Here is a 13,941-nt window from a genome sequence, read left to right on the forward strand (position 1 = left end):
CTAGCTAGCTAGCTAGCTCGCCCGCGTGGGCGTGTCGCGCGTGCCGCCAAGCCAAGCCAGAGCCTGATTGGCATAACTTGAGTTGAAATCAAAAGAAAACAGCTTGACACTGAAACCCGAATTTGGGTATTAATTATGGCATCATCCGGAAAAGAAGCTGATCCATCTTCCAGCGCCGATCATGGGGAACGAAAGTGTGGTCTCGATATGACTTACGTCAAGTCAATAAATGGAATTTTGAAAGCTAAACAGATTGTAAGTCTCATTTTATTTTAGTTTCACCTAGTTACGGTACATTTAAAACAACGTATGGGACTGAGCTGAAATATGGGCTGGATAATAAGGTCATAATACAATAAAGTCATATACTCTACGTACCTACTGACGCCTGGGACCCCAACCTATATTCCCCCACGTACTGGCACAAAACCAGAAACTTTTGCCCCCGAGAATTCTACTTTCCCTCTAAAAGATCTAGCCCTAAAAAGGCTAAAACATGTAAAGTCAGTTCTCCCAGACCCAAGACTCCCATGTCTGCGCTGTCTCCCAAGTCTGCGCACCCACGTATCTGCGCGATTCTAGTAAAAGAATATGCGCAACGAGCACGAACTTTGCACATTCAATGCATAGACAGGTATTCATAAAAAAATCTGACTCAAAATGGTGGAAAAATAATGAATTCAGGGCATTTCATGTGACGGTCTCAAAATGCAGCCTAGTTTTGTCATCAAAATCCCCGAATCGTGTGCAAAGTGAATGAGTGCGCAGACATGGGGTACCATTTTTTTTTCAATCTGAAAATGACTGCCCGAGGTTTTTTCCAAGAAAATCATATATTTATTTCAAATTTTTATGAGACATTTGGCACACTAACTCATTATGATGTAAGGAACAAAACTGAAAGATTTTGTGAAATAAGAAGAAATTCATGTTAAATCTTAGCTCAAATTGTTAGGTGCGCAGACTTGAGGCCCACCATCATACATGGGGTCCAACTTAATTTCCAACATTTCTGCGATATTGATTTTATTTTTAAAGAAGAATTCATTAAAAAAACAAATTTGTTATGAAAAGATGGGAAGAGCTTACGGCCGTGTTTACGTCGCCATCTTGATTTCCTTGTCTTCCGCTTGGCGACAGCACGCAAATCGCGCGATTTGCGTGCTGTCGCCAAGCGTGACTCTACGTAAGTGACCATACGTAGAGTATATGACTTTCACTCCCCAGACGCCTCCAGGCAAGCCGGTAGCACTCATTCAATGAACAAGGTTATAATATAACCTTGTTCTCAGTTATATCTCCATGTGTGGCAAAATAAGGGTGGCAATGTTTGGCTTATTTTCTCTTTTTGTTTGGGGCAAATGCCTGATTTTTTTACACTGACAGTTTCCATTACACCTATTATTCATACAACTTGGCTCTTATTTAAATTTGACACTTTAAATAATTTTTTTCTTAATTAAAAATAGAGATCAAAAAATGAAAAATTTCTTGCCATATTACTTTCCACCAATAGAGGGCGTACACAAAAATATGCCCAAAATTCAAGTTTTTGAGCACTCTAGTGAATACAAAAATTATTCCCAAGTTACTAATGTAAAATAAATTGCAACTGTATGGAAATTAGTAATTTTGGTCACAAAAGTGATATTTTAATGATTTTTTTAAAGTGTGTGCTCTGTACAACATTGGCATACCATAGTCCTACCTGAAGATTCCCCACAGGCAGGATGGTAGCAGTGAACAAGTGGCCGGGAGTGGTGCCAGTGGCATGTACAGATGTATATTTGTAGTCTGTATGATGGGATGACCATAACTTGAGCACATTTTAGAAATTATCCTTTTAGTTGTTTTACCGTTTTCAATCAACAATTTCTCACAGTTCACAGAAAAATTAATCAAAATCATGTAGAACAATACCAAACAGAATTCGGAATGCGAGAAGAAGTGAAGAACTAAAATAAAAATAAGTAAACTTTGCTTGACAGAATTAATTATAAAAAAAGGTAAAGACCATCACTCATTACAAGGTTATGATATGTGCCAGCGGATACGGATACGTGCCAGCTGTAGCTGCGCTGATGGCGGAAGAGCGATCAAAGAAGAACCTTTGCTGATCAGTAGAGGCGCACGGCCAATTAAATATGGGGGACTCTCCAATATGGAAGAAAATCTCCCATAATTAGAGACTTGCTTTGCATAAGAACAAAAGTCACAAAAAGAAACACCACCAACAAAAGCGTAATGGCACCGTCACGATGATACAAACAAAGCCCTTAATAGTTCCACTGATTTTTTATCTGACTTGCATTCTTATAATAATAGTCCTCATGGACAATGAAATGTAATGTTAAAGCAGGGCTATACACAAACCCTTTATTTCTACTGGTCTGACCTGTTAATGTCGGACCAGTAGGTACCTACATTAGTTTTTCAATTGTTTACTGGTCCGAACGTAAAATTTACTGGTCCCCCAAAATTGTGAAAAAATGTTAAAAGGAATTGTTTATTTTGCTGTCTGTTATTGCACCCCCCCCCCAAAAAAAAAAACACAAAACAAACAGAAAATACACACAACCTAATTCATGAGAACCATGCTGGATAAAGGTTTGCTGGGGAAGTTTCATTATATGCAATTTATGGCTTTCAAGCTCAACCCAGTAAATACATGTAAGATCACAGTTGTCAGTAAGCTCCCATTCCATTATTAAAAGGCTTGCTGGGGGAGTTTCATTACATGCAACTTATGGCTTTCAAGTTCAACCCAGTAAATAAGATCATGGCATTCCTCAGCAAGCTTCTCCCATTCCATTAATGCTACATGTTGCCTGAAACTTGGGGGATAAATTCATTAGACCTTGGATTATTAAAGAGAGTAAATCTTGGTGAAAATTCAGCTTAATTTGGTTTTAAGTTAACTGGTTCGATAAAATGTGCAAAAAGAAGCATTTTGGCTGCCTGAGCTACAAAAGATAGTGTGCTGGATCGGGATCGATGAGATTTGTTGGGTACTAGGATTTCCAGATAGTTATAAGTTAAAAAATAGTGGGGAACTGGCATTACCGTCATAAGCCCTCTTGGTTTTACCTCTTGGGTTAAACCATGACTAGTTATCCTGTGCACACAATTCCTACCAACTCATTCTGACGTTTGTAATATTATCAATTTCACCCTTTAATTTTTCTGGCAATTATTAAAAGATGTTGGTGCAACTATAACATTCCTTTAGCTCTATTTTCACCTCTTGTTTATACTTAGGTTCTAATTCACAAGAAAATGTAGGTTGATAGGGTAAAATAGATAATAATTTAGGGGTGGTTTTGTAAACCTGTGGTTGAAAATTGATAATTTTTAATTGATGATTACAAGACAAGTGTACCTCAAGAAAAAGCTGATTTAAATAGAGAAAAATCCAACAAGCGTGACACTGAAAATTTCATCAAAATTGGATGTAAAATAAGAAAGTTATGACATTTTAAAATTTTGCTTTATTTCACAAAACAGATATGCACATCCTGGTCTGTATACAAAAGGGGGCTGATGATATCACCCACTCACTATTTCTTCTGTATTTTATTATATGAAGTATTATAATTTTCTCCTCATTGTAATGTGAAAGAAGTTTAAGTTTTCCCTGAATATGTGGAATTTATAATTTACATTTTATGGTCAAGTTCACTTGGTTCTTATTGTCAAATTAGTAAAAAATTGAAATATTTTATAATTAAAATAATAAAATACAAAATAAATAAATAGTAAGGGACATCATCAACACTAAAATATGCATGTCACTGAGTTCTGCATATAACTATTTTGTGAAAAATAAGCAAAACTAAAGTGTTGTAACTTATTTTACATCCGATTTTGATGAAATTTTCAACATCACGCGGGATTTTTCTCTATTGATTCAAATCAACAATTTTCTTGGGTGTCAGGGTGGACTTGACCTTTAATAATGTCATGAATGAATTAATGATATCATGCATTAATCAAGCAATCAGACAACCTAAATCTATTCATTAGTATAGAACAGCCAATCAATAAAATGAACGATCACAATAACTATTGTTTAAATGTTTTGAAAATGTTTATGATATGACATTTTTTTCCTTTATCTTCCCTTCAGGGCTGGTCATTGTTGGCCTTCACATTGGCTTGCATTGTCGGGAATGGTGTAGCCATCGTATTCTTTATCATAGCCACATTATGCGGCTGGACCATGACATTCGTCATTTGGTTCATGTTTGCCAGTCACACCTATAAAAAAGTTACAAGAGTCAATTGGTTCATTGCGGTGAGTTTTGTGATCTTCATTTTCATCATCATTTTTCTTGCCTTCCTGCTACATGTATACTTCTGAGTTCTCTTTTTGATGTTTTATTCTCAACTTTTGTTTGACATCTTCTAATTTATGTTTATGAGTACTAACATTGTTTTATATTGTAAAAGTATATACATGTATATGACAAATTTACAGGCATTTGAAGGTATTAGCCACCCCACAACAGAATGATGATGATGATGAAATGATAGTGATAATGGTAATGATAATTATGATGATATGAACATTCTGGTAAAATTGCAGAATGAAAAAAAAGCGTTGAAAAAATGTCTGTGAAATTAGAGAATGGAGCTTGTTGCACAGAAACCTATGTTTAATCACAACTCCTTGTGGCACACTTTTTATTGGTTAAATGACAAGGTGTGTTTGTTTTTCTTAAGTTGCGATGAAACTGGGTCCACTTTACTTGTTCAATCAAATTTAGACTTAATAAAGAGGGGGTTCTTAAAAACCTTGAAGCAAATAGAAGGCTTACCTAACATAAAATGCAAATTGATTTTCATTTACTTTTGAAATACTAGTACCTTAGTAATAGTAAACACAGTATTCATTATGTGTCATCTATCTAGTAAACTATTCGGTAGCACAGAGTGATGGGGGGGGATTACAGATAAAACAATGTTTGCTTACAAGTGTGAGTGTATGGACAGATCAAATTACCTTTTATTCAACAAAAGTAAGAAGAAAAGAGGTAGGATTTTACGAACTTTTTCAGGCGATTCTGCTGATTCTTTCTTCAGGCAATTCTGCTGATCGGGTCCACAGTGGAGCTGATCACGTTATCACTGGTTCCCCATGAAACACCCATTACAAATTTTAATCTGTAATGCTCTATTAAGAAATATATATGACAAAAATTCACTCACTGCATTTTATTAAACCATTCCATCTTGAAATGTAATTTACAAAACTTATGTTTCTCTTCCAGGATTTGCTTGTAAGTTTAGGTGCTTGTGTCCTGTATGTTGCTATTGGTATTCCAGTTTTGATCAGTCCATTCAGCCCAGTGTCAATTGCAGCAGGGGTGAGTATAGTCATTATCTTTTTAAACCCCCATTCCACAGAGAGCAAGACCTCTCAAAGACAGCTGTAACACCATGAAACTTGCTTTATCTTTCAAAGGTCCTGCAATGAACTTTCAAAGATCTCTGAGGTCTTTCACAATTCCTGATTGATATTTCAGTGATCTTTGTGGTCTCCATGATCTCTGAATTTTTTGAAACAGTTCAAAACAGTCTTTCAGCGGTCTCTCAGGAAAATGGTCTTTCAGCAGACTTTCTGTGGTCTCTTGAACTTTCAAAATTCTTGTCAATCTTCCTATGATTTTTTTTAACGGTCTCTCAAGATTTTTGCGGAGATCACTGAATGACTCATGAGAGATCATTGAAAGACCAGGAAAAGTCTAAGGAAAGAATTCTGAAAGATTACTTGTTGCATAAAAGATTTCTCAAAGACCATTGAAAGATCTCTACAGGACTAGTCTATGCCCCGTAAGACAAAAAGTATAAATCAGTTTTTCAGAGTTCTTTAAGAAGTCTTTCTGAACCATTAGATGGCAAATTTCAGTGATCTTGGAGACTGCTGTAAGACCTTGCCAATTTTTTTGTCGTCCAAAGGCCCTTCAAAGGTCTCCTTTCTGTGGAATGGGGGTCGTAGGAAAGATGTTCATCTGTCAAATACTGTTCAGGCTTTGTATTATTACAGGCTAAACATGTGGTTTTGTAGCGCTGCTTACTTTTACAACTAACAAAAGTTAATATGCATTCATGATATTTCATTCATTGACTAACACATTTGGTGTTTTGAGGCATGGTGTTGAAATTTGGTATTGCCATTGCCCTTTGATTGGGCTTGGTTTTTTAATGAATTGAGCTGTTTCTAAAAAAAATCTCCAAGGTTCACGCTCCTTTCTCCAATTTAGCATTTCTGTGTGACACTTTAGCATACATGCATACCATACCTAATATGCATGCATGCTGTGCATTGCATGTAATGAAAGCATATAAACCAGAAATAATAGGAGATGAAGAAGGAGAAGGAAGAGGAGAAGGAGGAGAAGAAGAAGGAGAAGAAGAAGGAGGATTTTGTGATAACATTAACAATTATACATTTGGTAGGCTGATTACATCACATCCCCACTTTCCTTTTCTTATAAATGTTATTAAATAAATCATAATTATTTGATATTTCATACATCTGTTTCGTATGATAAAAGAAGTTACAATAACGAATATCCAATGCACTAAATCAGATGTCAATCCAATTTTGTTAGTTCTTGGAAGACAAAATTTGAATGAAAATAATTTCATTAAAAAAAAAAAGAACAAGAGGGGATGTGACATAGTTTGCTCAATGAATATTCAGGAAGATATGCATAAAATTGTTTCTCCAAAATAATATGAATCTTTAAAATGTCATAGCTTTGTTATCCTTTCACTGATTTTGATGAAATTTTTAATGTTTTGTTTGTCTGATTTTTCTTTATCTGTTTAAATCATTTTCACCTTGGATTACCCCTTTAAGAAAGGGATTAGAACTTTAGAAGTACATAGTAGGTACATGTAGTATAAGTAAAAATGTACAACTTAAAAAAGAAAACAACATTTAAGAAAAAAAAAATGTTTTAATAAAGCTCACCTACTGAATAAGAGTTTAATTTGAAACATTATGGAACTACGGTACATGTATCATGCATTACTTTATTCTTTTAAGAAATAATGATAAGTCTTCCTCAGTATTGCATTCAATTGACAAGTATTATAACTCATTTTGATTGCATTTGAAAACAAATTTTAAGTAGGAAATTAATCCTTGCTGCTTACATATATGTTCAGGTTTTTGGAATCATTGCTGCCCTCTCTTATGCGGTTGGATCTTGGTCTGCCTTCCGAGCCTATCGTAGCCAAACTTATGTTGAAGTCTGATCACACCTGATAGATTCCCCTTCACCATAGTTTTGTTATTGGGGATACCATTAGAACATGTGCAATGATTTGAGATCAAATCTGGGGGTTTTATACGTGTTTATCTATAGGATATTTATATCAGCTAGCCATTCTGTATTCTTCGTGATGTAGAGGTAGAGGTCTCAGTGTTAGACAGGATTGGGGAATTTTCATAACCCAATTTTTTTTCATAGAAATGAGAGACCAAAGCTTCACTTTGTATAAATTGTGGATCCAAGTATTTATTTGTTTTTTATAGTATTTACTGTTATGATGGAAATGGAATAAATTATATGTTTCATTCACCTGCATTTATAAATAATCTGTACTAACACCTTTTGTTATTCTTGTGTACTGTATGTTAAACATTTTTATTTTTTTCAAACATACATGTACTATTTGTCTTCACCTGAGAAATAAACCTTAACCTTAATAAACATTAACCATAATTCATTGGACACTAAGAGGCTGTTCTCACTACGTTCATAAAACTATTTTACTGGAAACTAGTTTAACGCGTAGTGAGAACGGTTGAAGCGGTCTTGGAAGCGATCTTCTAAACCAGTTTGGAAAACCACCTCGCGATGTAGTTTTCAAGATCGCTTTGCCTTGTTAAACTGGTTTTAGCATAAGTGAGGACACAACCGTTCTTTGGGAAGCGATCTTCGCACATTTTGAGCGCGCTACTCCACACAACAGGTGTAGAATGACCATGCTGCGGTTTCGAATTTCGCGCGAAATGTGTCACCCCACTGAGAGCGTTTCTATAGCAACAAGAGCGCTTTACGTGAAGTGATTTTGAAAACCACTTTCGTGTGATCAACTGGGAACGCTAGCAAAGCGACCTTCCAAACTGGTTTCCTGAATCGGCTTCCAGTAAACTAGTTTTAGAAAGCATAATGAGAAAGGCCTCTAATACATCTATTCTCATGGGAATGCCCTTTTCATGTTTATACATTGTAATGACATACATATTTGTCTTTTGTAATACACTTTGTCAAGTTTACTTGCCTAAGTATATACTCCATTTTCTGCCCTGTAAAAAAAATAGCTTAGCAATTATTGTAGGACAAATTATTTATGATGGATTGCAATCATTGCATTGATCATAATGTATAAACCAATGTGAAAATCAATCGTTTTATTAATCACCAAGCTTTGTGATAAGTACTGGACCGTTACGGTTGTCTTTGCATGCTGGGAAAGTCTTATGTCAAAGGGGGGGGCTTGGAACAAATTATGAAGAGGGAGTGCTGGTTTTGAAAAAAATAACCACAAAAAAAGGAACAAGTTTTCGCTCCAAAGAGAAGATGATTTTGGTCATGGTCAAAGTTCTATATTTTGTCATACCGCCCTGATTTTGAGGGGGGGGGGAGGTGCTTCAGCAATCAGCACCCCTATTTTAAGGTTATTTTCTTTTTTCTTCAAAGTGACATTGGTGCAAGCACATCATCTACGTTACAGTTATGCCCAATGGATATATCCGAACAGGCACTGCTCTGTCAATAGATACACAAGTTGAAATTTTATTGCAGAGAAAATTATCAATTTTTTTTCTGAGAGATGAAAATGTCATCTCATTACCAATTACCAATTTCATTTTAAGAGATAAAATAAAATATTACAAAGATGACATTGCCTCAGAATACCACCTCTTGGTCCAGTAACACAAAGGTTAGCAATTAATGAAATGGGTTATCAAGACCACTGTTGACTAGGATCCAGTCTGAATTGTTCTTTCCAATTAGCGATTAATGGCTAACCTTTGTGTTACGGGCCCAGGTCGATTGTATATTGTAAGAATTATGAAATGTTAAATGTCATGCCACAGTGACAAAAGCACTCTCCCAACATAGTTGAATGTTGTTTTTCATTGCTTGCATATAATTTTCACATATGTAAACATGATGTATCGCTTTTATACTAACCAATAACTTATTCATAACTTCTTTATTGACTGTCTTGTCGCATGTTAAATATGTGTTGGAGAACTGGAAGATAATTTTTTTAAAGCATTCATAGCGATTCTTTGGGTTGAAGAGTAAAAGATTTCTTACTTTTTATACATTTGATTTTAGTTGATTTGCTAAAGTATGGGGGTTAAATATCTTTTGGTACTGAAACTTCTATGATGCAGTATATTGCTGGTGTATTTTTTATATTGGTTATCTTTTTATATATTAGACAGTGTTTTAGTTATATACAAATTCAATAAATTTGCAATCTAATAATAAGTAAAGAAGAGATTTTTTAATGAGAGAATCTCTGTGGTCAGATTGCAAATTGCTTCAAATTTCTCCATCAAGATTTAATATCACATTATATATGATTATTTCTATAATGATTCATAGCACATAACAAACCCCATACTAGCCATTAACAGTTTACTTTGGAAACAAATATGTAGTCTGCTGGGCAAACTCTGCAGCCAACTCATGCCTTGGCTTGTGTTCTGAAGGCATTGGAACAGCAAGTTTTGTATGTGCTAGTCTTTGCATGGAGACACACTTGTTGATCAAAATTCAAATCAGGGTCTGCACCTGCAGACTAACATATATGCACCTTGTACTGTGAACATTTCATTTGCCTACCTATTCCGTTGTATAATATCAAGAAATGATTTTTAGACTTAGTCATTATCATATAAAACATTGTGTTGTTTACATTATATCATGATTTGGTTATTGCTAATTTTCATGTTACTAATCAAGAAATATTCATGATACTCATTCCATTAACACTGCAGTTAAGTTTGTAAGCAAACATGCACCTTTGAACTAAAAATATTTTGTTTGCTTTGGTATTCATTTGTATCTCAATTATATTTATTAATGATCATTCCATATGGTTTTAATTTTATTGTTTGCATCATGTAACCTGTGCTGCTAATTTTCACATTACTGATCATGAAATATTGTAATGAATAAAGCATGTCAATAGCAATTCCACTGATCAAATGTTTTAAGGTTGACAGTTATTATGTTATTCACTAAATTTTTCAAATTGGCAACGCAATGTTAATTGCTTTTAAGGTCAGGTTCAAGGGTATGGTGTCTGTGAATGGTGTCATGTTATCTTGTCATGCCTTGGCACAGAGATAGACAGATCGTAGAGTGTTGTTTGAACTTATTGGAGTGTTTGTCGTTGAATTCTATTTTAGAGTGTTAATTATAGGGTATTTAGAGTCCCCAGCACAGCTTTCTGCTAATTGTGCAAATTGTGCAATACAGAAAATGAAAAATATTCACAGAATCAAGGAATAAAAACGCAATGCACAGAATTTCACAGAAAAACACAATTTTCACCCCAAAGATGTGAATACATGGAATTAATATTTGATTGTGAAAAAGATCATGAAAATCAATCATGAAAATCATGAAAATCAATCCAAAGTCCATTAAAAAAAATGCATTAGTGATAAATCTGCCCATCAAATAATGTTTGCCAATCTATTTATCTGTTTGAAAATTACATTTTTCTAAGATTTTCAGTGCCATGCTTTGAACATGTCACCAAAGAACACAGAATGAGAGCAGTATTTGGAGAACACAGAAGAATGCCTTTTGCATTGGCATTTAATAGCAAAACTAAAACTGTGGCCTCTACAGTATAAATTGTACTCAAAGATTTTTCCACGATTTGGGGCTTGGTGAGATGATTACTGTCTGAAGTCTGGGGTCTACCAAAAAGGCTAAGTAAGGAATGGGTAGGGGTGGGTCCACCTCCCAACTTCATTTACACACGCTCACTACATACTTGGGTCGATATCTCACCACGTACTACTTGGGCTGATGTATCTTCAGTGATTTTATGAACCGGTTCAAAACTTGGCTTGTCTCCAAAACATGATCTCGAGATAATCACGTTTGAAGTTTGGATGTTTTTCAGATGCTCATAACTTTGCGCTTTGAAAGAAACCAGATCAATTATTTATACCACTTTAAAGCATACATTCTATTCATTTATAATGTACAAAATTTTGTTCTCAATTTGAATTAAGTTTTTCAATATATGAAATGAAGTGCAGGTATGCATTTCAGAAACTGCTGCTTTTTACAAAAAATCGGGGTTTGAATCAGTACACAAAGAATGGTTTAAGCCAGTTTGTAAAATCAAAGGAGGGGGTTGAGCCGGTTTGTAAAAAAATTAGATATGCTCTTATTCTTTATTAATGATACAAATTTTGATTTGAATCTTGGCAAATCAGAATGAATCACAAGCTTTCAGAAAAATATTTGAAAATTTGACTGAAAATGAGATTTGAGCAGATTCATAAAATCACTGACCGTATGTGAAGTTGTGAAAATTTGACCCATGGAATTTGTGCAAATCTATCAATTTATCAACCATGTATACAGAACACCGAACACCATTGATGAAAACATTCATAATTAAATAATTTTACACTACACGTAGGTGTATGTTAAGTGTTAACCCCAACTGTATGTCATCATAGGTGTAGCAGATGTATTTTAAGTCGAGATAAAATTTTACTCAGGTGTAGTCTTTTTGAAGAAAAACAGGAATAAATTTCTTCCAATATATTTTTGAAACCAATTCAGAATTGTGAAATACATGTAAATCATTCTTTCTTAGCCAAATAAAGTCCTGAAATTAATCTAAGAATTTGTGGTAATTTGTAATTTCTATTTGTTTGGTTGGTTTGAGATTGTGTTGAGATTGTTATGTATTGAAATTGGATAGTAAAATTCTGAAATAAAAGACTGAAGGAAATAAATCATTTAATTCATTATGCCTTTTTTCATTGCATGCTTGCATTTCTTTACATATTTATTTCATCTTTTTGTGCACAGTAACCCATTCAGCTGGCATGCATCCCTTAATCATTTATTCCTAATTGATGTTACCCAAAATGTTTCCATTCATGAAAACCCAGTGATTAAACTTATTTCATTTGGGGAAAAATGACAAGATTTTAAATCTCTTTACATTCTTGCATGAAATTATGTATACTATTGTTCATATCTCATCGCACGTTTTACTTGTATACATAGCATATAAAATACATTGGGAGACATTAGAGCAATGAATATGATAAACTTATACTGAGTTTGTTTATTTCACTTTTTTCTTGGGATAAAGGAGCTCTCAGCCCAGTGTAATATACTGTATATACTCTGGTCTATCTCTTTGATCATTACAATATAACATAAAAGTTACAACTGATTTTGTGCTTAATTTCAACTGTAAGACTGTAAAACTATAAAACAAAAGATTAATTGTCTCTTTGGACAAAAAACTCATGGATTTGTCAAAAAATGTTTTGTAATTCAATGCTCTCCTGTTTCTTTGCCTTTGCATTGAATAAATTTTCATTTTCATATTTCAATATTTTTTTCTTTAGTTTAGCTATGGAGTTGTGCTCTCATTTAGTACTAAACATGGTTGCAAATATGCCAGTGAATGAGACTCCTGTACTTGGTATGAAAAATCATAAACCATCATTTTAGTCTTTTGTTATCAGATTTTGAAATTTTTTTTATATATCCAGTAGACGAAGTTCTGAAACTTATCTCAAGATATTGGCAGCCATGATTTTTGTTTAGAATAGAAGAAAATGAAATCACCTCGTTTCATTTAGCTATCTGCTTTCTCTCTCCCTTTTCCCCATCATTTTGTTCTTGGTTTCTGTAGGTGTTTGGATTTATAGCGGTGGCGAGCTATGGGGCAGGTTGTTTCTATTCATTCAAGAGGTGGAGGGAGAGCAAGAAGCGACAGAGTTCAGACAATCAGTATGCCGTCGATTACTGATCACCGATGGTGCGATGGAGGCTCAATTATATGTCCAGCGGTTGTATTTCTATCCATTAATACCGCGGTCACATTTGCTTTACGGAGGCCGTATGGCGAGTCGGAAACGACCATTTTAACAATTTTTGTACCAACTACCTATACGTGGTTTGAATAAAAGTGAATTAAACTGCCGTTTTTAACTCGCCGTGCTGCCGTCGTAGAGCGAATGGACCGAGGTATTGAGCAGATGGTGCATAGGAAACATGGTATAAAATCACTTTAATTGTATGGTGCAGAGACCTCAAATGCCTTATAAAGACCACCACATACTTTGAAACGGAACTCAGACCACATCGACGTGGAGAAAGATATCTTGAATCAAGGTATATAGATCAAATATATTCGTAAACAAGGTATTATGTTATCATATATTGGAAGGAAAAAAGAAACTTTTGAGCATTTCATTTTCACTACAGAGTAAATATGCCTTATAAAATCTAGCTCTTTATGGCATCACCATACAGTATCAGTGCGAGTTGAATTGCATTGTTTATTGTGTGTCGTGCATGAAATTGTGTTTTACTTATGAACAACTTTATGAAACTATTTGTGAAACTAGCAGCAAAACGAGACACACTTCAGGAACATAAACATTTAAATTCTCAAAACTTGAAAAAATACCTCACATGCTTCCATTTGATGGTTTGCATTTTACATTTTTTAACAATATCAGGCAATGATGCAAGCAGATTTGCTTAATTTCACTATATATTTTAGCACTTAATGCCAGTTTAGTTTAGCCATTGTATTTATTACTGACAAATGATTCGTTTGTGGTGGGGGGGGGGGCACATGTCCTTTTTTATGGACCATTTTCTTGCTTGTATTTTTTAAAAGGGA

The 13,941-nt window shown here is 34.5% G+C and overlaps 1 protein-coding gene across 2 annotated transcripts; it reads left to right on the top strand.

Annotated features, from left to right (window-relative positions):
* The first annotated feature begins 39 nt into the window (after positions 1–39).
* On the top strand, positions 40–13,704 carry LOC121407646 (CKLF-like MARVEL transmembrane domain-containing protein 4). Of its 2 annotated transcripts, none has more exons than XM_041598819.1 (4): positions 40–255; positions 4,127–4,294; positions 5,271–5,366; positions 7,177–7,461. In XM_041598819.1, exons 1-4 carry the CDS (start codon positions 136–138, stop codon positions 7,264–7,266), a joined length of 474 nt encoding a protein of 157 aa, XP_041454753.1. In that variant the 5' UTR covers positions 40–135; the 3' UTR covers positions 7,267–7,461. The 2 variants fall into 2 exon arrangements, with proteins under 2 accessions (XP_041454753.1, XP_041454752.1); XM_041598818.1 differs by lacking the exon at positions 7,177–7,461 and adding an exon at positions 12,943–13,704 and having other exon boundaries at positions 47–255.
* Positions 13,705–13,941: the final 237 nt, after the last annotated feature.

Source organism: Lytechinus variegatus, chromosome 2 (assembly GCF_018143015.1).
Source record: "Lytechinus variegatus isolate NC3 chromosome 2, Lvar_3.0, whole genome shotgun sequence".
Classification (NCBI taxonomy): Eukaryota; Metazoa; Echinodermata; class Echinoidea; order Temnopleuroida; family Toxopneustidae; genus Lytechinus; species Lytechinus variegatus.